This window comes from Thermothelomyces heterothallicus, assembly GCF_042370625.1.
Source record: "Thermothelomyces heterothallicus CBS 202.75 unplaced genomic scaffold P884_scaffold_24, whole genome shotgun sequence".
Classification (NCBI taxonomy): Eukaryota; Fungi; Ascomycota; class Sordariomycetes; order Sordariales; family Chaetomiaceae; genus Thermothelomyces; species Thermothelomyces heterothallicus.
The window spans coordinates 203,777-228,229 of record NW_027192585.1 but is presented as its reverse complement, the minus strand read 5'-3'; the positions used below and the strand labels follow the sequence as shown (position 1 = coordinate 228,229).

Here is a 24,453-nt window from a genome sequence, read left to right as displayed (position 1 = left end):
ACATGATTATCAGCTTTTTGAGTGAATCTTCTTCCACATGGATGCAACAGAATCAAGGCCATGCCTCTCCTTCGCTCTGCCCACACTTCGAATCAAGCCCCAATGCGGTGCGCAGAACCCAAGCAGGCAGACTTGACTTTGTTTCCATTCCACGCCATGGTATGATACATCCCATTGCAGAATACGGTGTCTAGACACACAAGACCCAAAAAAAAGAACTCCGTTGCCCGACCCCAAACCCCACACAAGAACTCCAAGAAAGCCAGAGCGAAGACCGAACCAAGAGAGAAAGAAAGGGACCCAGCCAACATGATAGACACAGCCGGCTATTCGGCGGCCGCCGACTTTCTCTTCTTCTTCTTCTTCTTTTCGCCATCGCCATTGACATCGGCCATCTCAACATCCTCGCCACCGACGCTCTTCCGCTTCTTATCCTTCTTCTCTTTCTTGCCCTCCTTGTCCTTCTTCTCCTCCTTGTCCTTCTTCTCCTTCTTCTCCTTTTTCTCCTTGGCGGGTGGGTGGTCGACCTTCTCGTCATCAACGTCCATTTCGTCCCCGTCCGCCATGACCGCCTTGATGGCCTTGTTCATGGCGTCGATGTTCTTCATCGGTTGAGTGCCCTTGGCGTACCACTCAAGCCTCTGTTCCAGCTGCTCGCGCATGACCTCTCCGAAGCGCCGCGTCGGCTTCTCGGAGAAATTGTCGATACGGCTAGCAATGGAGCACTTGTTGGCCAGATAGCGCGAGATACGGCCCTTGACCTTGGGGCCGGCCCGGCCGATAAATGAGCTCTGATACAGCAGACCGTACTTAGGTGTGGCACCCTTGGTCTTGAGCGCGCGGAAGAGGGCCTTCTCGGCACCGAGGATCTGAAGAGTCGACGCGGGATACTTGGCAAGATTGGTCAAAGAGCCAGCATGAGAAATAAGGCGAGCGGCGACGGGAGTGCCGAGGATGACCTGGAGGTTAGGGGCAACATCGCCCATCTTCTTGTCGAGCGACTCCGCGAGGACACGCCTGTAGTCCGCCATCTTGGAGACGTTCAAGGCGAGGTCCTTGACCATCTGAAGATCAGTCTCGCTAATATCTTGGCCCATAGAAATCTTGGCAGCCTGAACGATGGCCTCGGCCTTGTCTTGGTCTTGGTTGAGAACATTGGCGAGGTCGTCGACGCTCTCGTCAGTGAGGTTCCGCTTGTCACCAATGGCGAGAACCAGCTTGGCGTAGGTGGCGTTGTCGGACACGATGCGGATGAGCTCGGGGAAATGCCAGCCATACCACTCCCTCACACGCATGGCACCTTGGTTAATACCCTTGTCGAGCGCGTCAAGAGTCGCGATGCCCTGGATAATGTGGTTATCGTTCTTGTGAACGCTGAACTTGACCTTGGCGCGAGAGTAGGCGTGGCCGAGACCAAGTTGGGCGCGACTGATATCGCCCTCCTGCAGGCCCTTCAGAAGCTTGTTGGCGTGGAGCCGGATGCCACGCAGGAGAGCAGCAACAACCTCGGAGGTGTCTGCAGCCTCGCACTGGACACCGGGGAAGGCCGCACTGATCTCGCCCGCTAACCGCTTGTCGACGACCCCCAGCACAATCTTGCTCTTCTTCCCGCTAGTCTGTGGCAGGTTCAATTCCAGAGTGTTCTTGAGGTGATCGGGCATGATGCCTTCCGAAATGAGATTGATCGCTTCCAAACCGTGGGCGGCAGAGCTGGGCGCCGTTAGTTGCAAGAACGAGGATAGCGTCCCGGCCGCATGCCATCGTGTGCCAAAGCCGCCAGAGGGGATGCCCGACCAAAAAAAAAAAAATAAACTTACGTCCATGGGTTGAAGCTGCGCAACTTGACCATCTTGCCGAACTTATCAAGGCTTTTCATCGCATCTTTGACCTCGGGAAGCTCCAGGCCAACAGTATCGGCCTGGTGCACCACCTCAAAGAGCGAGAAGCCGACGGCGCTCTCGAAGAGCAGGTAATTGACCACCACCATTCTGAGCAACGGTAGACACGAAGATCCCGTGGTGTTTCTTTATGTTCCGGGGTGTCGGAAACGTGTCGACCTTGCGCAGCTCGTTCAATGGCGACCGGGTTAAGATCGCGCGTTGGCTCGCAGGCTCTTTCGATATTTTCGACCGAAAGTTTTCAAAATTTCTGCGGCAAGCTCCTGCCGGGACGCACGGCCCATGTGGGGTGCTCTTGGCGGCCCACACCTCCACGGCTGTTGAGTTCATTCTCCCACCTGTCAGGCAGCTGCCCACCGTAGACCCACCGTGGCCTTCGTGAGTGAGCATTTGCACACTGAATGGCCGCGCCAAGAGATTGCGAAGTCCCTCCGTAATCCGCACACTGCAAAAAGCAATGGCTCAGCCCTCCCATCCTTGGATGGTTCAGGTTCAACAGTTGCGATGTCGTTTTCGGAGCGTTCACCACCAATCGTTTACCATCCACTTGGAAGTTCGGATTCTCTAATTTCAATATGGCTGCAGATGAGCAAGCGACACGCTGCATCTGTCCCTGCCGTAACAACACCCACCGATCCGGCCCTCCGGTGCTCTAATCTTCCCACAGCGGCGCACCTCGATCTTATTCCCGGCATATCGTCCTCTCCTTATGCAGCCACTTTTGGTGCCGTGGAGAGGGACCAGGGAGGCGGATGACGGATCGGTTGCATCCTTCTCGGCCTTTTCCCACCCTGGTGTTTCATCCGGGCTGACGTCTTGCTTCGGGCTTGCCGGTGAAGAACTTGGTGGCCGGACTTGAGAAACAAAGTTTTGGTCTTGAGTGCTTAAAATGAGTTGAAGCAAAAGAAAGGGGAATGTCGCTTCCAGAGATCTATAACGGGCAGGCGACGGGTTGAGAAACGTTCCGGCGCAGATGGGCTGGAACTGGATGTCGTCGGTGAAACGCGTCAACCGGCCAATCAGCAAAGCAGGAGGCTCTCGAGACGCCTACTCTCTAATTCGGCGCCATTCCACTCTCGGCTGTCAGCTGTCCCGCAATAGGCAAGGTTCATCTCATCCCCGAGCAGTCGCGCGCAGCTGCGATGAGCGGCCTCACCGACTCCTTGCAGCCTTGTGCTCGACACTACCACCTTTCCTACGTCATATAACGACCCGACAGAATGTCGCAAATGGCGGTGGTATTGAAGGTAGCACCTTGGACGTGTCATTCCATTGACGCCAGTCACGCCTGGCTTCCCCGGCGCCCTGGCTGATAAAGAATCGCCGACTGTTATGTTCTCATCCAGACCAACCCCTCACAGGCGTGACGCCTTGAGCACCTCTTTTCGCTGAGCATATAACTGGTAGCCCGACGACTGATGGTACTAAAGCCTTCAAGGCTCTCAATTACAACTCTCAGGGTCTTCGCTCCCTACGCGTCTCGGCTCGGCATAGATGGGTACGCAATACCCCCGGCAAGGTGCCGGAGTTTCGCCTTCAGCAAGCGACATGGAAACGGCAGTCCTAAGCGATGCGCAAAAACCAAAAGAAGCCACCATTCCAAGCCCTGGCAGGCCTATATTGCCCACGGCTCATACCACCATAGCCAGCGTGGCGAAAGAGACCTTGCCAGATTCTTCGTTGGAAGATCCGAATCCAGAAGGCGACATCAGGGAATCATGGGTGTCGTTCGCTTCAACTGCTGCCAGCAGAGATTCGGCCGTGCCCAGCCTCTTCTCCGCCAGAGCATCCACCGCTTCAGCCGCCACCCGGTATTCTGTGCGCCAGTCAGTGATTGAATCCGCGGACTCACGCTATAATCTTCCGGCATACGCGGGAAAGAGGAAGGACAGTCATCCTCAAAGCCACAGGTGCTGTTGCACATTTTGTGACGCGGCCTTCGATACAAAGACGGAGTGGAAGATCCACGAGTTTGAGTTCCATGACCGGCGGGAGCGGTATATGTGCAGAAACTGCTCAGCCGTCTTCTTGCGAGCGACCCTCTTGGCCGAGCACCTTGAACACGACCACGGTCTTGAGCCTACGACCGGCGTGTCTGAACCGGTTCAGTACCGTCATATTCGAAGCGCCTGGGGCTGTGGGTTCTGCGGGGCGGGCTTTGATTCTCGAACCGACTACTTAGAGCATGTCGGCCAACACTACGACGAAGGAAAAGAAATGGCCGTTGACTGGCAGCATACTCGTGTCATTGAGGGGTTGCTTCGTCAACCCAAGATCGCCCCAGTATGGCTGGCCTTGGTCACCAAGGAGGAACGTGCTCGCGGCGCGAAGCTGCGGTTTCTCTGGGACCCTCACACGACTGGTCGGTCGACGGACGAAAGCGGGCCACAACGTCTGCAAAACATGCTGGAATTCTTCGCTACGGGGACGATGGGAGCAAATGAGGTTGCCGCGGTCGCTTTCAGCAGTGCTCACGTCAGGCTTGAGGATAATGTCAGCGACCTGATCAGTAGACTCTTCCTCCGGGACCCGAGGGCAAAGTCGACCGAGACGAGCCCTGATCGCATTCGACTTTCCCCAGAACTGCAACCAAGCACTCCGGGAATGGAGGATGATGTGATATCCCCGATGTCTCCGTTGCCCGCACCCTTGCGGTCACCTACGGCTCTTCCCCAAGTTCCGGGTCCAGTGCCTCCTCCGACTGGGTTGAGGCCGCAGACCCCGTCCATTTTTCCGCTGCCTTTCCGTTTGGCGGAAACCCTCAAATCCTCTAAACTAAGCGCCCTCCGGCACATTGAGAGCTCCCGGTGTCTTGAATCATCCAGCGAAGCTACATCAGTCGGGTCGCTGGAGCGACAGGCACTCGATATGCTCCCTTTCCAGCCTTCTCGCGATACTCCGCCCATCTCGACTCAAGGAACATCAGAGTCACAGACCGGCCCTCTGCAGAGCACCGAGGAGATATCTTGGGCTAGTGACAAGAGAAAGGCGATCCTAGCTGCAGCCTCACTGAAGCCACATACCAGCTCAAGCACTCTCTCCACCCACACCAGGGATAGCTCTCTTGGGTTCGGCGACAGTACGAGTGAAGTTTTGTCTGATGATAGCCTTTCTGAGCCGGATTATTGGATAGAGCCTGGTGGGTTGCCCACGGCTACTAAGAGGTGGAGGAGCACGTTCCAGCAAACCGTGGACCGCGGCATGGCACGTCTCTGGGTCCGGTATAACCAGCATTGGGAGGCTCTGGTAAGGCGGTGCGTTGGTGAGAAAAGTACTGACACAGCGCATTCCCTGGAGATTTCGGGACGGGTGCGCAAAGCTACCGCTTCACGCCATGGGCTGAGCAAAGGGTTTCGTACGAATAGGCTGCTGAGCCAGGAGGAGGAGGGGGAAGACGATGAAAACGACGGCTACCGACCGGGATCGTCCCTGTCCAAGCGCAGCTCAGGAACCGCAAAGAGGTTTGCGTGTCCCTTCAGGAAGCACAACCCGCTCATTTACAACATCCACGATCATGAAGTCTGCGCCATTAGGTCGTGGTCAACGATTTCCAGGTTGAAGTACGTGCCAACGGTGCAACGGCAGACAGAACCTAGGGCTAACTCCACAGGCAGGGAGCACCTCTACCGCAGGCACTACAAAGCCCATTGCCAAAGATGCAAGCAAACCTTCAGCGATGCCAGGAGGCTCGCTGAACATGAAATGTCGGTCGTAGCTTGTGAGGTCTTGGACGTGGCCCCTCCTAGCGATATCACCGCGTACCAAGAGAAGCAGCTTAAATCGAGAAAACACACCGCGCGGCGGCAAACGGACGAGGAGAAGTGGAGAGACATTTACCGGCTTCTCTTTCCAAAGGAAGAGATTCCATCACCATGTAAGCGCCTCAACCATGGTGTCTTAGACCATGGAGTTAGGGAATGATCGCTAAGACAAGGCCAGATCCCGAGGCTGCCGATGACATGGCACCGGCCAACTCCGAATCCCATGTCAATCTCCAATTTCAGCGTTTTCTGCTAAGTGAAATGCCAGCTTTGTTCACCAGGACCGCCGAGGAACACGCCGGAAGGCCGCTTCAAGCTCATGAAGGTCTGACGATGGAGGCCATTCCGGGCATCATCGAAGATGCTCTACGAAAAGCGTTCCGGGCATGGGAGGCTAGAGGTAGCGATTTGCCGACGCGGGAGGCTTCGGTCGCATCAATGAGCTTCCTACCTGAGACGCCGGCCTCACTCGCTTACAACTTTAACCAATCGACGCGAACTCAGCAAGACGCACAGCCCCAAGCGATGGAACACGGCTATTCGCAAAGCCATTATGGCAACGCGAATTTTGCCATCCGGGCTTCACAAACAACCACCAACCCCGACGACTCAAGGTTTGCCGAAGACAGCCTCTTCACGTCCGGGCCGCCAGTCAACTTCAACACTTTCGCCCCGGAATATGGAAGGGCTACTTGGGATTCTGACTTTGGCCTGCAGGGAGTGGGCTCGTATGGGACCGATGTGAATCACGGAACTCACTTCCAAGGTTTTCAGGACAGTTAGTGCTCACGGCTTCCTCCCTTTTTTCATTGGAATCTCATCATGCTCCTCTTCTAGCAAGCTAGCTGTTCATAGCTTGTGTGGTTCGTGGTGCCTATCCCAGCACGAGGAAATACCATTGGTCGAAGAGTACATTGTCAAAATTCTCAAGCGCCAAATGGGGTCCGCGTCCCTTGTAATACCCCTCCCCTCCCGGCCGCGGCTTGGCTGTTATCGGGGACATCCCGGGTTATTTGGACCTGAAAAGGCAGATAGCAGGTCCGATCTAGCCCGACTCCACCACACTTGTTGCATCTTGGCCTCTACGGCTGTTTGCGAATACTATAATGATTTCTCTCTTGCAGCCATGCTAACAACTATACGATATTGTATCTTCCATGACGTGAGAGAAACGGCAACACAACAAATACCAAACGCCGCTGGTCAAAGAGACGAAACGACACAATCTGGGAGGTCTACTGATATGTCCCTGTGCCGAGAAGCCGGCTGGGTTCGACAAGATTTCGAAAAGGACCCATTCTCTCTCTCTCTCTCTCTCTCTCTCTCTCTCTCTCTCGACCTAAGTCCACCTTTGTCTGCCGACCTCTCCTCCTTTTGGCCCCAGGGACAACCATCGCATGCACGCCTTTACATCTCCATACCCGGGAGCTTGTCGAGCCCTATATTCACGCGTCAGCACGCGACTGCTTTGGGAGGTTTGCGGGAAACAATCACGAAATCAAGAACGACGAAGGCTCGTGGCCGAGAAGAAGCTGTCAGGGGAAGGTAGGGAAGAGAGAAGAAGAAGAAGAAGAAGAAAAAGAAAAAGAAGAAGAGGAAGAGGAAGACGAGGAAGAAATGAGAAGACACGAATCAAGCAAGGGGAGGGGAAGATACGTACAGACGTCGTAGTTCTCTTTGGCGGCCTGCTTGACGGTGCAGGCCTTGGCCGACTGGATGGTCTGGGTCTTGAGGTCGGCGCAGCGGGCGCCGAAGCAGCCGGCCGTGTCCATGGCGCGCTGGAGCGAGTCGCCCTGCCAGCCGAAGACGTAGTCGCCGTGCTGGCCCAGGCCGGTGGGGTCGCCGGTGCTGAGGACGAAGGGCTGGGACCCGTCCTGGGGCCACTCGTTCTGGTTGTTGAACCCGGTCGTGTCCCAGACGACCTCGTACATGAGCTGCGGGATGCGCACCGGGTGCGTCGACGGGCAGTTGCCGCCAATCGACAGGAAGTTCTCGGGGCCCGTCGTCGGGTACGCCACGTGGTCCTGGTGGTTGGGCGTGTCGAGGTTCTTGCCGTCCCAGCAGCTGTGGTTGTCATCGATTCGTGTCAGCAATTCTTTCTTTTCTTTTCTTTTCTTTTTTTTTTTTACTGTTTTTTTGCTATACGGGGCTCTGGGAGAAGAAGAAGAAACATACGTAGGGAAGAGGACGTTACTGCGGATGCCACCTGGGCAGGGCTTATTCGGGAGCGCCTCGCTGTCGACGCTGTCGTCCATGCAAGGGGCACCGACGTCGCCACCGAAGTTGGGTCCGGTGTAGCAGCGGTAGCAGTTCTGCCGCTTCAGCTTGGTGTCGGGGCGCGAGCGCATGTTGGGGTCGCCAACGAGCATGCGGAAGCCCTGTTCTCTGCTTGTTAACATCATGTGTGAAGGTACGCGTGATGATAACGTTTGGGGGGGAGAAGCAAGAGGGGAGAACTGTAGGGAATGTGCTGACCGGCTTGAAGGCTGTGACCCGGCCCGGCTGCTGCGAGACGTAATAGACGAGGATACCGCCATCAGTCTGGGTGCTGAATACGTCGCCGAATTGGTAGCTGCGAGGAGGGGCAGGTCAGTATGCCATCACCATTTACGTGCTATCAGAAGAACTAGAGAGGGGGGGAGAGAGAGAGAGGACAGGCCAGAACATACGCAGCGCCGCCCTGGGGAACCCGCTTGTAGCTCCCGTTGCGAGCTTTGAAGTAGAGGTTGGCGGTCCAGTAGTTGGAGAAGTCCTCAGAGAATTGGCAAGTCGTGCACGACGCGTGGGTCGAGACGTCGTCGGTGGGCATGGTGACGTTGAAGGCGTTGCCGCCGACGATCTGGTGGATGTGCGGCGAGGGCACCTGGCCCGGGTTGACCAGAGGGTCGATCCGGTCGATCACTACCTGGGAGCAGCCGAACCGCAGCATGGTCATTTGGCCGATGCCGCCGAACTGGGGCGCCGCCTCTGCCACCGCCGAGAGGGCGAGGAAAGCAGACTTTGCTGTCCACTTCATGCTGGGCTAAGTCGAGTGCACGTATTAACGGTCAGGAGAACGGGAAGGTTGGGTTGGTCAGTCAAGTTGGGATTCTCGAGCGCAACACTAGCAAGAGAAGAAGCAAAAAGAGCACGGAGCAGTTAGCTAGAAAGTCATGGCTCCGGCCGCGTGTGTGGCCTCGTCTTCTTCTTATATGAACGCAGAGGGGAACCACGGAGTGCCACTCAGCCGGGCCCCCCGGGGGAGGCGTATGTTCGCTCCAGGGTCATGCGCCAACTGCCGTCGGGGCCGGCTAAGGGCAAGTGCCGTGTTCTCATGGGATGTTTTGTGGGTTGTATATGGCCCAATATCCACGTGGATATTGTTTCTATAAGTTGCGACCTATCGGAGCGTCCCGTTGCTGCGGTGGCCTTGATTGGGATTCTGGTGGGGGTAAATACCACTTCAATAGACGCCGGGGGCCGAATGAAGGCGGAACTGGGCGGCCACGACGGCAGGGTCCCAGACGGGGAATAAACGCCCCCCAGCGCGACTTCGCCCCCCCCCGGGGGGGGGGGGGGGGGGAGAAAGGGTCACCTCGCCCAGGTTGTAAACACGGCAAATTTGTGATAGGACAGGGCCAGCAAAACAAGCATCCACGGTTGAATGGCGGAGGGGGGCGTGAACAAGTTGCCGCATCTGGAAAAGCCAAGAGTAACACAACCCGGGTATTTGAAGGCATGTAACTTGCGCCGAACCCATACCAGGTTGGCATTTCCAATCACATAACAGCTTTCATGGAAGCCTTTCTACGGGTCCGACGGGATAGTCTGGCTTCTAATGAAGCAGACCTGGTTCTCGAATGCCACCAGGCTTCTATGATCCCTACGGCCTCGTGGCCAGTTAGCAAAGGGTTCGCGCGGTGGAATGGTATGACATGCCTTCGCCCAGGCGTAAGTCGGACCGGGAGAGATTGCGTACCACGGCAGAGTGACAGCGGGCGTGAGATAGATGGACGGAAGCATCGAGAAGGTCGGAGTGGGCGATATGCCGAAGGCGATGTGTGTGGTCGGGGGGCGGCTCTGAAAAAGGCGGGCGAAAGGAACGAACCAAGGGGTTGGAGTATTACCGTCATGACAATGAACATCCTTGCCTATCCCAGGATGCTAACTACTTGCCGTAGGTACAAATTACGGTCGGGCAGCACGGGCGGTCTTTCTTCTCACTGCAGCCCTCTCCCGAGAAGATGGCAGATCCTGGTATGAGCCTTCGTCTCTGCTTACGCTCTTTGACTAGAGGTATATCTGTAGCCCGAAAGAGATGACCGTAATTCTGTAAAAACCTTTCTCCTTGCAACATGCCGACGACTTCAGCAACCAACGAGTATTCCTAGGTAAGTAATAGGCCGGATAATTCATGGACTTCGAGGAAGCGCTCCTCCACACATTAGGCATCGGTGAATTTGTGTGTGTGTGTGTGTGTGTGTGTGTGAGAGAGAGAGAGAGAGAGAGAGATCTGGATGAATTTCATGAATAATACCAACGAATGTGTCCTGTGATGTGTGAACTCGGATGATACGTTCTTCTTCGTCCCCCCACGCCTCCTTGGCCGACCTCGGCATAATAGCGAAGGGTGCTTCATGGACGAATCTGCCAAAATTGTTACCCACGGAAAATCACGTTCTCGAGAAATATAAGTAATTACGCGAAACCAGCCAATGTCTCGCTGCGTACGAAACTGAGCACGCAGTCTAGAGAGTTGGGCGTGTTCAAGACGCCAGTATCAACTCCCTATACGCCCCAGTCCTTCTGTTTATAATTATATCGCGCTGTGCTCGACACTTAATTAACTACCATCTGGGCTCTTCTACTCCTGGGAGATAGAGAGAATGCCATTCTAGTGCCTGTTCATACTTTTCAGCTGAAATAATCAGGGGAATACCTATTCTTCTTGATATCCGGTGGCATGGGTGCTCGCCTCTCTGCCCACCTAGGTACCCAAATACGTTAATTATTCGTCGTCGATGATAGTGTCGATGCTACAATTTGTGAGCCAGTAATTTACGGCACAGCCAGCATTCCTGCTGGCAGAGCAAAAATGCTCTGATGGAAATCCGTTATCTGTAGGAGGAAAGGGCAATTTCGCCGGTCCGGAAGAATGAAGTGATGTGCAACCGCCCTAAGAAGGGTCCTAATCGTACGCTCCCGGGCATCGTCCTCATCCTGGACAGTGTGGGGTAAGGAAAGGAAGTAGTCATCGTGCAGAGTGAGCATGTCTGAGGCAAAGCTATCGGTACTCTGGTATATTAATTAATTGGCGAGGCTGGATCGTTCGCGGTGCCCCGCCGTTCTCCAAAATCAGAGTAGTGCATATCAGCGGCCGGTTTGTCAGAGTAACTGTGCCGTTGTCCGGGTTGAACCTGAAGGAGCCGATCCGTGGTTGCGGGAGACGTGCCAACGAGAGCATAATAGTACGTGCTAAATATGCCCCGAAATAAGCGGGATCGTCTATCGGGATAGTTCATGTGCTGGGCCCAAGTTACTGATATTAGCATCTCGCCCGTTTCGGGTCCAATATGTTCCAAAAGCATGTAGGCAGTACCAACAGAGGGCGAGGAGGCGTGCGAGACTTAGCTCAATAGTAGAGGGTACCCAAAGAGACGATATATCCATCGCCGGAGGGCGTGACAAACAGCAACATACCACGGCTGATGAAGGACATGGATAAACTATTTAGGCCACGAGAACGAAAGGATAGTATCGTTAGTAGGGCGCCCCGTATTAGGGGAGTCAGAACTGAAGGAGAGTATCTGAAACACTAACGTGGCTATCGTCTGCAAATCCAAACGAATAAAGGTGAGGGATCCGAATATTCGGGGAGTGTTCTTACATCCATCACTGCCGCACTTCCACAAGAGGGCCACGTCCCTCCTATTAATTAATAGGACAGATGAGAACAAAACTATGAACAACAAACGACAGGAGAATCCAGATTTCAGAATACATTAATTATCAGTTTCGTTCCCTCCCCCCTCGAAGACAAGCGGCGGCCTTCCGACATGGTGCAAGATCTACTTGCTAGGCCAATAGAGGGCATACTTGGCAGCCAATATATCTTCCTGCTGCATATGAAGCCAGATTGCATCTTTTTTCGATTTGGGCATCGCGACCGCGGTCTTGGTGTCCACATTTGCACCCAATGCTCTTTTGTTGGGCGCGATGGGGCCTAAGGCTTGCCATAGGCGCTCCGACAGCACCGCCTGCTCAAAGTCGATCACCATCGCCTGCTCCGTCTCTGCGTTCCACAGTATGTTAGTGTCCCGCACGTCCGTGTGCGCCACTCCCAGCGGGTGGAGCGCCCGCACCGCCTGCATCACCTCCCGCTCGACCTTCGCCATGTCGGACACTTCCACCTCGTCCAGGCTGCACCCGCCCCACGACACAAGCATCATGTGGACAAGGTGTACGCCGATGTCGTAGTAGTATCTCCGCCCGACCTGCCGAAGATCGACCGCACCGAGGAACACCGGCACGCAGTCTCCTTGGAGCGGTCGAAGACACTCGTAGACCTGGGCCTCGTGCTCTAGCTCCCGTACAAACCTGGCCGTTGTTGCCTTGCTGACGAAGGTGTACCCGTAGGCAAGCAGCGTAACCTGGAAGAGGACCCCCCGTGCACCTTGCTTCCTAAGGGGCACAACCCCGTCATCCAATGTCCGCCTGAGCTGTTCGAGAAGAAGGCCGAGCCAAGAGGCGTGATCGAGAGGGTGACGGCGATCTCCATCCGTCTTCCGATGGAGAGCAACGTTTGGACACTCCTCGTCAAGAACATCCCCGGCCACCAAACCACGAAGGCAGTTCTGCGTGCAGTATCGACGGTTAGAGGACCTGCTATTACCAATGGAGGAGGAATCCTCATTGCCGCTGTTCCCAAGTGGACGTCGGGCCAGCGCTCGCTGAGCATTCCTTGGTTGGGCCGGTGATGGCGTATCCGGCATCCGCGGTTCGCTTCCTTCCTCGTCAGACTCTGGCGACCGATCCCTCTCGGCGGGACCCGGCCTGCAACCAGGCCGGCCTGTGGCCCGGGACCTAGCCGGCCGAAGTAAATATGGGGACCGATCCACGCCTTTATACGTTCTGGGCCGGTGTGCTGGCGAAGTCGGCGGTGCGATTCGCTCAGTCGGCGGGATGGATCGAAGAATCGATTCCCAGTCCACGTTCCATGTCTTCAGTTTCTCAATCGCCCTCTGGCGGTCATCCTGCCCGCGTTCTCCGGTCGCGCCCGAGTCGAGAGCTAAAATAGTAAACGCCAGCATCTGGCTGAGGGCAGTACAACAGAGGAAGTTTTCCCTATGCTCGTCAACCTCGGGTCCGGGTTCGGCCAGGTGGTACAAGAGCGTTATCGGGTCGGTCCAGTCGATCTTGAGAAAGACAAAGCCCTGCCCTGTTGTGAGACAGCCATATGTTAGGCCGGCCTGGATCATATAGTCGAACGTCTGAGTGAGCGCGGCCGCCACCAGCCTGTCTGCGTGGTACTGGAAGAGCGCCGCTTCGTCCTCCTGAGGGGGGCTCGTAGGCCGGTTGACCACCTCTTCGAGGATATTCATAGCTCGAAGCCCGGAACGGAGATGCGGCATAGTGAGCTTGTGAGGGGCCTTTTGCTCTATGAAGAAAGCCATCGTGCGTTGGTTCGGGTCCGCGCCATCCCGTCTGTAGGCGCAGATGATCTGATTCGGTTGAAACCAGTTGGCCATGCCGTCCGGTGTCCTTGGTCGTTCCGTATATTCCGGGTTAGCTTCGCACAGGGCATTCAAGCGCGATTCAAAAGCTATTCCCGCCCCAATGTCGAACTCGGCCCTGATGCCGTCTTCGTCCTGAAGGCGCTCAAAAATCAAGGTCATCGGCTCCATCACGAGGTCATGGTACACCAATTTCAGAGCCTCTTCATCGCCTATACTCCTCGCTGCAATCACCTTGCCTCGCGTCCTTAGGTAATGCAGACTTCTGAACGCCGCGGTATGCTTCGGAAACTTGGAGAATAGTATCCCGAATATGGTTCTCTGCTCCTCGAGGAAATCATCCCAAGGCTCGAGCCGTGAAGGAATCCGTCTGGCGACAGGGATAGTGATCGAGCCTTTGGACGTGAACTTCTCGTTCACTTCGACCTTGAAATTGACGTAGAGGAGGTTGTGGCAAGCTTCGAGATATTCGGAAAGTGTGGTGTCGCGTATCTCGTCTTCCGCTCGTGCCTTGTCTGCTTCCGCTCGTGCCTTGTCTGCTTCCGCTCGTGCCTTCTCTGCTTCCGCTCGTGCAGCTCGAATCTCTCTTTCCAATTCTTCGATGCGACTATCCATATTGCGACTAGTTGAATTTCTGTGCTTGGGTGTTGGATGACCGATATGCAACCGTGTCATTGTTTGTTTCTGTTTAATACTTGACGCGAACCTGATTGGCTCACACACGCACCGGTCGATGATTTGTTGGTTCGCGCGCTTTGTCCTGGCAACCCGGACACAATCGCTTTAATGAGATGGTCCACGCCGCTGGCCACTCAAAGGGTGCATTGTCGGCTGGAGCATATCGCCAGGCAGTGTCGGCGTGGTCGATGTCGTCGCTGTCGTGATCGCCGCCGCAACCTGGCATGCGCATCACCATCTTCGTTGTACAAGACCGCGTCGCGCATCGCAGTGGCGCGTACCCTAAGGACATAGACTGCCGGCGGTATCGAACCTCGGACTCGTTCGCCCGCCTTCCCTCCCGCCTCTCCACGCGGCAAACTTCGACCCCTCATACGGTCTCCGAGATAGTCCACACCCGCAGAAGAAAACATCCCCTCGATACGAAGCAGCTCGGGAGAGAAGCTGGGACTGGCAATCGCGGGCCCGGTGAAGCCGATGCAGACATTCAAGGCACACAGGCGGCAGTAGTAAGGCAGTTTTGGCTCTCGGTGGCAGGCGCAGCAATGCGAGAGCGACGACAAGGAGCAGTAGGAGCTAGCTACCGGCGGACGCGAACAAGAGGTCGTGGGAGAGACCCTACACCTCATTCACCGTCCTAAGGAAGTTCGGCCGTCAGCGACTTAACCTCGTCGGGGAATAAACCACGGCTGCTCCATGCCCCTTCATCTCATCCGTCAAGACAGCCTGCAAACGATTCCAGCCCCCTTCATTACCAGGTTTCTAGAGTTGATGGTTGTAGAGATACCTAATTAGGTATACGAGTTGTAAACATTAAAGGTCGCTTCACATAGCAATTGGCGACAGAAGCGGCCCGACGGAGCTTCTTTGATAGTCGACATCACGTGCTGCCGACACCCTGTTTCGAAATGGGCGGATTTGGAGGCCGAGGCAGCGGGAATCCGGCGGCGCTGGCCAGTCGGCGCGGCCTTGTCACCCCGAGGCGGCCCAGCGCTAGACCGGAGGGCGCTACAGGCCGGGTCACCCGACACGGCCTCTCGGCTCGGCTTCGCTGCCATCCCCCGGTGCCAGTGTTTGATCGACTCTGCAGAGATTGCTTGCCCGTTTCTGGGGTGCAGTTGATCGACTGCAAGGGCTGACGGCTGACTAAACAAGCAGAAGATCGCTGGACTCTCAACGATGTCCTTGTTTTGGAAACCGCACATCACGATCTGTTACACAGCTACAAGGATGACGAGCTCTTTCAACTCTGTGCATTTATTCTTCGCGTATAGCCGGGATAAAGCCTCTGGCCATTCTGTCCAAGCAGCACTCAATCATGAGCACATCCGATTCGGAAACGTTCCCGGCCAGGATTGAATCCCGACACACTCGATAACACTAATCGCCTAGTGATTGGATCCCCGAATCGATTCCCGACTCTCCTTTACAAGAGATAATCCAGGACTAGCATAATCGCATTTTCATCTTGATCTGATCCGACAACGTACCTAGGAAACCTCGAAAACGTAAACCGCCTCCCAACCCCCTTCCTTTTTCTTTCTTTCTCCGTGAAAATGCAGAACATGGTCGTCGTTGTGTCCGGCACCAGCGCCCGGCAGCGCATGGCGGCCCGCCTCGGCTTCCAGTCGGTCAGCGACCTGGAGTACTGGGAGGAAGAGATCGTGCTCGACCACTTTGCCAACTTCATCTGCGATTACCTCGCCCACGGCTACACGGTCCAGCCCGACAAGCGGGAGCTGGTCGAGTACATCGACCTGGGCAAAGCTGTCGCCGAGAGAATCACCATGCTGGAGCAGCGGAGGTTCGAGCAGGTGCTGGATCCGGATAAGAGCGACTGTGAGTGTCTCTCTCCCTTGTTTCCTTCCTTCTTTCTTTCTTTTTTGGTGTATGTGTGTGTTCATGATTCAGTTTCTCTTCTCTCTCTTTTTCCTTCTTTTGGCCCATTTTTTCTTCTGAGGCTCTTGTACATCAATGACAAAAGCTGACGTCTTTTGTCAGGGACCGCCCGGGATCATTACAAGCAGTTCGTTGTCGGGGTTGTGTCGGAGGATCTGTGGCTCTCCATGTACGACATTGACAGTGCAGTGATCTCCAAGCGCGGGTGGACGGCCAGGGCGACGACCATCAAGATGGTGAAATATCTCGAATTCTTGATTCAAGAGTGGAAAGAAGGGGCGGGAGATACTCAGTACGGAGAAAAGACGATGAGAGGACGGGCCCCCAGGTCCGGAAGGAGAAACTAATGGAATCATCGTGCGCTATACTTAATCGCTGGGCATGAGCATGGTATTTAGGAGAGTTTCTCTGAGCGTTTGGGTTATTAACTATAAATCCATGGCAGGTACCAGGCTGGTAGCTTTGCGTTTATTCTAGTACGTAGTTCTGCAATGATGAATCATAGCTATATCCCCAGCAGATGGTTTGTAATTAGGAATTAAATCTTCTTGAGACGAACAGCGTCGAGCGAGAAGCAAGCGCATCCTCAAAAGGCCGAGTGTAATTAATATGTGAGAAAAATATGAGATAATATTAAATCTATTCGTCGACATGTTACTAGTGCTGGTATGCCTAGTTCACCTCGCGACTCCCTAACAATTGTATCTCTACCCTTCCATGTCATAAAGACATATGCCGCACGAAAAAGGAAACCATATTATGGAAAGGAGTGTCATGAAGAGAGAAGAATCATGTGGTCGTGTGTTCCGTACAACCGGTGAGCGTCGTTGATGAATCGCTCAACTCTCGAGTTGTCCGGTCGTCGGCCCCGTTTAATTAGACGCTGGCGACGCAGTAGGGAATGCCGTTGAGGTACTCGCAGTGCGACCTGTCGGGGCAATTCCCGACGAACTGCAGGACGTTCTGGGTGTCGCAGACCTGGATGGCGTACGGGCCGAAGCAGTCATACCGACCCGGGGTGGTGCACTTCTCGCCGGGGCTCTGGCCGGGGCGGCCGTTGCGCGCCTGGACCTTGGCCGTGTTGGTGCAGTAGGGCAGCACGACGCCGTTGCCGCCGGGCAGGTTCTCGCAGGCGGTGCCCTCGGGGCAGTCGCCGACCAGCTCCCACTTGCCCGCGATGTTGCAGATCTCGATGCCGCTGTTAGGGGTGGTGCAGCGGTAGGTGCCGAACTGGCAGCTCTCGCTTCCTTTGGAGGGAGCAGCGATAGCCGAGGCGGCGAGGGCAAGGGCGGCAGCGGTGAACTTCATTGTGATGGGTTGTTGTGTTTGTTTCGAAGGGTGGGATTGTGACAGTGTGTTGTCTGGGACGAACACGGTTGGCTTGGAGTCGTGAAGGTTGAAGGTGTTGCGATGCAAGTCTCGGATGTTGCAATGAGATGGTTGATGTTGATGATGGGACTCAAAAAGAGGCAGCAACGAGGTGAACTTCCAGCCTTCTTATACACTCGAGTCTCACTCAGTCTTCGCCCGCCGGACCCCAGGCTTTCGTGCATGGGCGATCATGGTCCTAACACACAACCCTTCCCCTCTGAACAACGCCCACATGGCAGAAACCCCGCGTAGTGGCATGGACCGCACAAGGTACGGTAGGGAGATCTGAGGCTTCTCGCCTCTCCACGAATCCCCGTGACTGGGGATGGCGGGTGATACGAGCTGCTCTAAGTCGAGAACGGCCCAATCGGGGTCAAGACACCACGAGACCAACCGGGGCATAACACGAGGAAGAGCCGCAAGGATGGAGTCTTGATGGCAGTGCCAACATGGGAAGAGGCCGCGGTGCTGCCTCGAGCATCTCGTCCCGGTTCGAGAGCACCATTGGTTGGGGTCCTGTCGAGTACGTAATGACAAGATGAGATGGGCCCTATCAAGAGACGATACCAAAATTCCGCTCTGAGATGGCGTCGGGGACACGAAGCCCTGGAGCAGAGGGACCGCATAATAGCCGGCCCAAAGTGCTGCCGTCAGACGATAGACTTGTGCCAAATACGAACTTGGGTTATTTTTAGGTTGGCGTGTTGCTGGCTTGGCTCCCCAACCCCGAAGCTCTGGAAAGCGGGTATCAACTCTACTGGCTCCACAAATCCGCTCCATGCTTTACCGTTATAAGTCTGGCTAAAAATGTGGCTGGCATGGCAGGGGCTGAGGCTGTTTGTCTTCAACGAAACGTGTCTGCCCAATGGCCGTGGTTAAGAGCTGTTCTGGCGCGCCCAAGACTTGACTCGGAGCCCGTTCGCCACCGCGGACAACGCAAGGCCACCTTGACTTCTCTCAGTGGCATCCCTTCGCTGTCAAACGGCCAACGAAGCCCGTTAAGTTATTGAAATGATGTAAGATGCTGGTTGGGAGAACCATTTTATTACCTCGGGAGGGAATCAGCAAGAGCGGTCATGTTTGATTGCCAATCATCGGCCGAGCAGGCAGCCCGACCGCCTGGCATCGGTGATCCCGGTTTTCCGAAAACAGAAAGCAAACAAAACAAAAAGATGAAATAAAAATAAAAATAAAAGAAAAAGAACAAGAAAAAGAAAAAGAAAAAGAAAAAGAAAAAGAAAAAGAAAAAGACAAGAGGAGAAACGCAAAGAGAGGAATGAAAGAACAACATCGAAATACGTCTTTGATAGTGTATTTAGTACCAGTCATGCGGTGCTGCGTGGGCATCGATCCCTGGTAACCTCATTTATTAGAGTCGAATCCAAGCATCTGAACCGACACCGTAAAATCACAAATATTGTTAAAAGTATGTTGAGTTTTCACATAAGCATGTATTCAAAGGGCTTCTCCCCTGTATCGATGAGGGTTCAACTTTCAGTGTTGCCGACCCAGAATGACCCGGCAATGTCGCGCACAACATATGCAGCCGGGAAACAATACCCGAGCAATGCTCCGTCAGGTACTTTGAGAGACAATGGGTGACAATGGGTGCCCAACAGAGTCCTTCTAAGACGTTCTACGGTGTTGCAACGGCATTGCAGTGTTGGCAATGATGATTGGATAACTAGGTAGCTTTGCGGTCATGATGTAGCTAGTGAGATTTAAACGTAATGGTAGAAGGCAGCGCCGTTGCCGCCTAATTAAACCGTTGGCAGCACCTGCCCGATTTACCAGGGATCCAGGCCAGAGTCATCACTGCCGAATTTCTTGAGTTTGTTTGCTCATGAACCAAGTCCGGTGCCCTGAGTCAGACAGATCGAGGTAATATAAATACGATCTCACGTCAGCAGAGGAAACAGGCTCGGGAAGAACAGAGAGTGACACAGCAACACGCACTGCCCAAAGTCAAATATGTTACACTGCGTATGTTGCAGAGCGCAAAGACTCCACGGCTCATTTGCTCTCCTACGTACGAATTATGTGCAGCATACTGACGCGCAGTTTCTTTTCTTGAGGCTTGGGAACAGTAGACGAATGAAATGTTCTGTTACCCGGAATAGATTGGCGCGAACGACAACACAGAACATGTCTCAGATTGGGTTTTCGTGGTCCTGGGTATCCTAGTGGGGAATCCAATCATTATTAGGTAATGGTCTACGTCAGGTATGGAGCGACGGGCATTGGCCATTCATATGTGATCAGAGTAAGCTATTAAGCACCAGAATGAAGCAGCAGCAGCACCGTGTGAGCCCGCGTTCGAGAGCGGTACAACTGGTGGTCGGAGGAGCTGCGGGTGTGTCGAAGTTGCCTTCTGGGCCATCTATTTGTCTGGTTTGAGAGTTACATATTCCGTACGAACCCTGGAGATAGTTAAAGGCTCATCGGAGTGATGATGGGGAGGGGGAAGAGAATGGGCCTGGATAACCAGTCCAGGCCCGATAACTATCTGACTTAATCAAGGGCGCCGAGTTCGGCTGTTGGGGATCAGAAACCACAGAGGATGCGGATGCTGCATGGCTATCTGCGGAGTTTACTATCCACGTGTAAACCCGCGAACATTTGCCGCTCAGAGCGCAAGCAACCACCCAACCCAACACCCTTGCCAAATCGCCAATCTCTTTAATGGAGATGCCCCAACCCACAGCCCCCCCGGGGGGGCGTAACCCAATGGCCGGCACTCGTGCGCTTCCACACGCCACCCAGGTACAGAAGTGGTGAGGAATTCGGGTTAATTAGTTTGGGTATCTGGACTGGAATGAATATACATACAAGGTTATCGAAGAGAAGAACGTTGCCCCGTCCGCTTTCTGGCACAACGCGTGCTGCGCACCAAAGCGTATTGTCGCAGCGCTTATCTGCTTCCTTCGTTTTGAGGTGACTTGCCTGACGACGGGGCAGTTAACTGAGCTTCAGATCCCTATTGCCGCTCCTAAGTTGCGGTTTTCGATGATGGCAAATCTCTTGAGATCATGAGCATTTTAAGCAAGCCATCAAGCGGTAAGAAGATGTCAAGCCAAAATTGTGGATTGTCCAAAAGCTGAGGACATGATTATATCTCTCTCCACGAGTCAAGAATACGTTTAATGGCGCGGATTATTGCCACGGCCCGGCTTTCAAGGCCTCCGCAAAGTTGGTACAGTCGGAGTTGCAGCATTGTACGGAATATGATTCACCAGTAGGATATAGAGAAACAAGGCATTAATTAATCAATCAAGATACTACGCCAGAGTTACCCTTACTTATGTTACCGCTCCAGCTCCTAGACTTGGCAACTCTCCTTCCCTGGTGATGCAGTTGGGATCCTCTCGATTTCCACACATTCGAAATCAACCGGGAAGAGCGATCTGAAACTTACCTGCTACCTCAACAAATTTCTCAAAGGTTTGGCATAATCAACTCCTCCGCCTCATGAGTTCATAGGAGAGTTCACCAAGCGCCTACTACAGCGCTGTCAGTGACCTATTATCGAGACTCGTACCTGCAAATCGTGCTGTAGCATAGCACTCTTAGTGGACGATGTCTGGGTTGGGGTGAAAAGGAGTTGGGTGATGGGGTATTAAGTATCTATTCATATATCCCGAATTTTAGGTCCTACAAAGAGGATGTTGGAGGCTTTGTATGGAAGAGCAGAGCTCATTGATCTGCAGATGGACGCTGTTTGGCTTGGGCTCTTGTGCCCTCACATTCTCTGTCTGTGCACTTGGAAGGTAATGATTACTCCTGTATCTCGATGGAAAACATTATCGAATATCGTGAAATGATATGTAGGCTACCATGGAGGTGCAGCCTGCCGACATGGTAGAGTGCTCCATTCAGTCCGGAGAAGCAGAGAGACTCAGAGAGATGACAATGCGTTAGGCTTTCATCAATGCCTCGGAAATTGAACTCGGATCATACGCCAAGAGGCCAGAATATTTACAGGAACTGAAACGGTTTCATGGCTGCGAAGCGAGACCGGTGAGGCACGACTCCGGCATCTCGGCACGCGGATAACCCGGCAGGGGACGAAAGCACGGGAAGGAAAAAGCATTAGGGGTTGCGGCCGGCACGACACAGCAATCAAACGATCTGTCGTGCGACTCGTGGCAATTCCGAGACGGGTACGTTCGAAACGATGAATAAAGAAAAAGAAGAAGAAAATGAAAGATGAAGAAGAAGACCAAACAAAGGAAGCCGTTGTTCGCTACATATCACTAGGACTAAATCATATAATTAACAACTTCTAATCTTATATAGCATGGGCAGGCAACTGCTCGACCGAGTGTTCCCTGCTGGATCCGCCCTGGCCGTTGTCGAGCGACCGGTCGCCGACCGATTTCGTCGAGCCGGGTCTGCTGAGATCCGGCAGGTCGATGCAGGTCTCGTCGTCGTAGATGTCCGTCTCGCCCCTGCGGGACGAGAAGCGGTGGTCACCCCCCTTGTGGCTCCGGTAGGTCTCTGTCGGGTCCAGCACGCTGCTGCCGCCGCATACTCCTCCTCCTCCTCCTCCCCCGCGGCTGGCGACGCCGACGCCGGTGGCGGTGCCGCTGCGGCCGGCGGCGTAGTAGCCGGACCGCTGGTGCGACTTGTTCTCGGTCAGGGAGAAGCCGAAGGCGCCGAGGCAGCGCTGCAGCATGCCCTTCATGGCGGGCACGCAGGCGGCCAGGACGCCGAGCAGCTGCTCGAGGACGGTGAAGGTGCTGATGGAGACGCCCTGGGCCCAGAAGTCGCCCTGCTTGTCGGGGTCGCCCCAGTCCTTGATGATGACCGTCTTGATGACGCTGAAGACGCTGGCGAACAGGCCCATGCCCATGAGGACGCAGACGAAGACGCGCTCGCGCAGCGGGCGGTTCAGCTTGCGCAGGAAGGTCGCCGGCGCCAGCGACAGCAGCACGTCGGTCGTGATGTTGACGCCGGCGCCCAGGTTGGAGATGCCGCGCATGACCTGGACCGAGACGCAGCGGGCGCCCGGCAGGAAGGGGTTCCAGGCGGCCTCGAGCGGGCGGCAGGCGATGACGAGGTTGAAGAGCGTGTTGCCCACCCCGTAGAGGGCCGAAATGGCCATGACGCTGTACAGGAAGATGCGCCACCCGCGCTCCTTCCCCTGGATCCGTAGCAGCGTGAGCGCGATCGAGATCTTGATGCACGACATGGACAGGCCCCAGACCGAGATGGCCAGCCACGAGTTCTTGCCCGCCATCGTCGACCGTTCCAGCGAGATCAGCCCGGCCTTCGGAACCATCAGGGGCATCAACATTGCGTAATCGGCGATGGTGAGGATCTGTTGTGCTCGACGGCGTTTGCGGTTAGTCTTATACTGGCCGAAAGCGAATAATTGGATCAACTGTATGAGATCACGACATCCATCTTTTACTCTTTTCCCTTTTCTCTCTCTTTCTTTCCTTCCTTCTTTCTTGCTTTTCGGCAGGGGAGGGGGGGAGAGGGCGGGCCGAGAATGGTACGTACGAAACCGGCGACGATGAAATAGTCGTCTAGTCCCGCCTTCCACACCGGCCGTATTCTCTGGTAGATGCGGGTTACAAAGGCCACCAGGCACAGGAAGAGAAACACGGCGCTGACGCCAATGTACACCTGGGCGAGGTAGGCGGCGTGTTCGGAGATGGGCACGCCCTGGATGGCCTCGGCGCCGCTGTCGCCTGGACCCGTCGATGCTCCGGCCTCGCCGCTCGCGGCCGGGCTCAGCGCCGTGGTGGCGCTCGACATGGCGACGGTGGTAGTGCAGTTGTGGGTGTCGAAAAGTAACACAAGGTGCTGGGGGTCCCAGAAACGCAGATCTGGGGTCTGGGGTTATTATGCCTTTGCTTTAATATGAGCTGGAGAGCCACGTTCCGACGGGACGGTCTGGATGCTGCATCCCCAGACTAGTGCAACCGTTGCTCTCCCGCCCGCCCGCTGGCTCGCTCCCAGCACCACATTCCTACCCAGCTTTGGATGTATGCAGATACAGTACTGCATGCGAGACTGTGTACGCTAATAGGTAGAAAATGATGCCAGGGCCTCCTCGCTCTGACCCCCCCGGCCTCAGCTAAACTACCTACATTCATGAAGAACCAGGAAGAGAAGGAAAGTTAGCTTCTGTTCCGCATATGCTTATTCCAGAGAAAGCGAGATTTTCTCAGGCAAGGTTTCGTGCGTGGTCGGACCCTCCCTCTCGCAACGTCCCCCCCCCCCCCCCTTGGGGCGACATCCTGTTACATCTCCTGTCGTGTGCAGTCCATCACTACGACAGGTACCTTATACGTAAGGTATGTTACACAGCTCCTGGGAAAGGTACCCTTGTCCCCAAATCAGGAGGATGGCCAGTTTGGCTCGGGATGCAGGAAAGCAGCGCACGGGCGCGGCCGGTCAAACTCAAGCAGAACTTCCGACTTGGCGAACTGCAAACGGGAGAGTGCACAATGGAAGTGGCGGTTGCTGTTAAGACCTCTGCAGCTGGAACCAGACGCCAGGGCCAACTTTCAGTAAACTATTAGCGTATTATAGAAAGAGAGTTGCTTGGCTGCAGAGGGGTTGTTTGTCCGGTTGTGCTGCGTGGGTCGCAGTATGTCGCTTGGACAACGCGGGAAGCTAGCGCTGGCTACTCCATAATAATCGTTATTGTTAGCCGAATCTGCAGGGGCTTCTGCGTGGTGTTTTACGTACCGATATTAGTCCTACGAGCTAACATTTACAAGGATGTTAGAAACTGCGTTGGGAGTAGTTTACATAGTACCTCCTCGGACATTAAATTACTGTTGTACTACGTACAAGCAAGTCAGGAAGGAGGGTTCAACCAGGAGGTGCGAAATAAAGTGCGTGCTTCGGAAACGTTGTACACCCTACCACTCTTTTCTTGCGGAAACTACCGAGAACTTATTGGAGAGTGTGTCTTATTTACACCAAACGCACGGTCAATCTCAATCAAGTCTCGGACCGAGAGGTAGCAAGAGTCAGACTGCGGTACGACTGAGCGCACCAACCTCATAAGCTGCCGGCAGATTGCGGGTCAATTTGCATTAATTAGATTGGAAACTAGAACAGGGAAATGTACGGCCTGCAGATCCGAGACGGCATCTCGTCGCTCTGAGCCGACAC

General features: G+C 54.7%; 8 protein-coding genes across 8 annotated transcripts; 2 read left to right on the top strand and 6 right to left on the bottom strand.

Annotated features, from left to right (window-relative positions):
• Positions 1-19: 19 nt before the first annotated feature.
• Positions 20-2,109, bottom strand: P884DRAFT_229359 (uncharacterized protein). Its single transcript, XM_069439750.1, has 2 exons — positions 1,818-2,109; positions 20-1,710 (listed from the first exon to the last, which is right to left on the bottom strand). Exons 1-2 carry the CDS (start codon positions 1,985-1,987, stop codon positions 327-329), a joined length of 1,554 nt encoding a protein of 517 aa, XP_069295037.1. The 5' UTR covers positions 1,988-2,109; the 3' UTR covers positions 20-326.
• A 1,337-nt stretch (positions 2,110-3,446) lies between these two features.
• Positions 3,447-6,442, top strand: P884DRAFT_279784 (uncharacterized protein; the record flags this gene model as incomplete). Its single annotated transcript, XM_069443358.1, has 3 exons — positions 3,447-5,458; positions 5,513-5,772; positions 5,838-6,442. The coding sequence occupies 3 exons, from the start codon at positions 3,447-3,449 to the stop codon at positions 6,440-6,442; spliced, it is 2,877 nt and encodes a 958-aa protein (XP_069295036.1).
• A 624-nt stretch (positions 6,443-7,066) lies between these two features.
• On the bottom strand, positions 7,067-8,707 carry P884DRAFT_248892 (uncharacterized protein; the record flags this gene model as incomplete). Its single annotated transcript, XM_069440572.1, has 5 exons — positions 8,329-8,707; positions 8,135-8,231; positions 7,835-8,037; positions 7,320-7,723; positions 7,067-7,098 (listed from the first exon to the last, which is right to left on the bottom strand). Exons 1-5 carry the CDS (start codon positions 8,673-8,675, stop codon positions 7,067-7,069), a joined length of 1,083 nt encoding a protein of 360 aa, XP_069295035.1. The 5' UTR covers positions 8,676-8,707.
• A 2,738-nt stretch (positions 8,708-11,445) lies between these two features.
• P884DRAFT_263092 (uncharacterized protein) lies at positions 11,446-14,009 on the bottom strand. The gene has a single exon (XM_069441728.1). It carries the CDS (start codon positions 13,984-13,986, stop codon positions 11,707-11,709), a length of 2,280 nt encoding a protein of 759 aa, XP_069295034.1. The 5' UTR covers positions 13,987-14,009; the 3' UTR covers positions 11,446-11,706.
• Positions 14,010-14,678: 669 nt separating this feature from the next.
• Positions 14,679-15,107, bottom strand: P884DRAFT_313786 (uncharacterized protein; the record flags this gene model as incomplete). The annotated part of the gene is made up of 1 exon (XM_069445233.1): positions 14,679-15,107. The coding sequence occupies one exon, from the start codon at positions 15,105-15,107 to the stop codon at positions 14,841-14,843; it is 267 nt and encodes an 88-aa protein (XP_069295033.1). The 3' UTR covers positions 14,679-14,840.
• Positions 15,108-15,653: 546 nt separating this feature from the next.
• Positions 15,654-16,326, top strand: P884DRAFT_286980 (uncharacterized protein; the record flags this gene model as incomplete). Its single annotated transcript, XM_069443853.1, has 2 exons — positions 15,654-15,888; positions 16,051-16,326. The coding sequence occupies 2 exons, from the start codon at positions 15,654-15,656 to the stop codon at positions 16,293-16,295; spliced, it is 480 nt and encodes a 159-aa protein (XP_069295032.1). The 3' UTR covers positions 16,296-16,326.
• A 498-nt stretch (positions 16,327-16,824) lies between these two features.
• P884DRAFT_271968 (uncharacterized protein) lies at positions 16,825-17,256 on the bottom strand (the record flags this gene model as incomplete). The annotated part of the gene is made up of 1 exon (XM_069442485.1): positions 16,825-17,256. One exon carries the CDS (start codon positions 17,254-17,256, stop codon positions 16,825-16,827), a length of 432 nt encoding a protein of 143 aa, XP_069295031.1.
• Positions 17,257-21,607: 4,351 nt separating this feature from the next.
• Positions 21,608-23,082, bottom strand: P884DRAFT_207692 (uncharacterized protein; the record flags this gene model as incomplete). The annotated part of the gene is made up of 2 exons (XM_069438810.1): positions 21,608-22,639; positions 22,825-23,082. The coding sequence occupies 2 exons, from the start codon at positions 23,080-23,082 to the stop codon at positions 21,608-21,610; spliced, it is 1,290 nt and encodes a 429-aa protein (XP_069295030.1).
• Between the last annotated feature and the right edge of the window lie 1,371 nt (positions 23,083-24,453).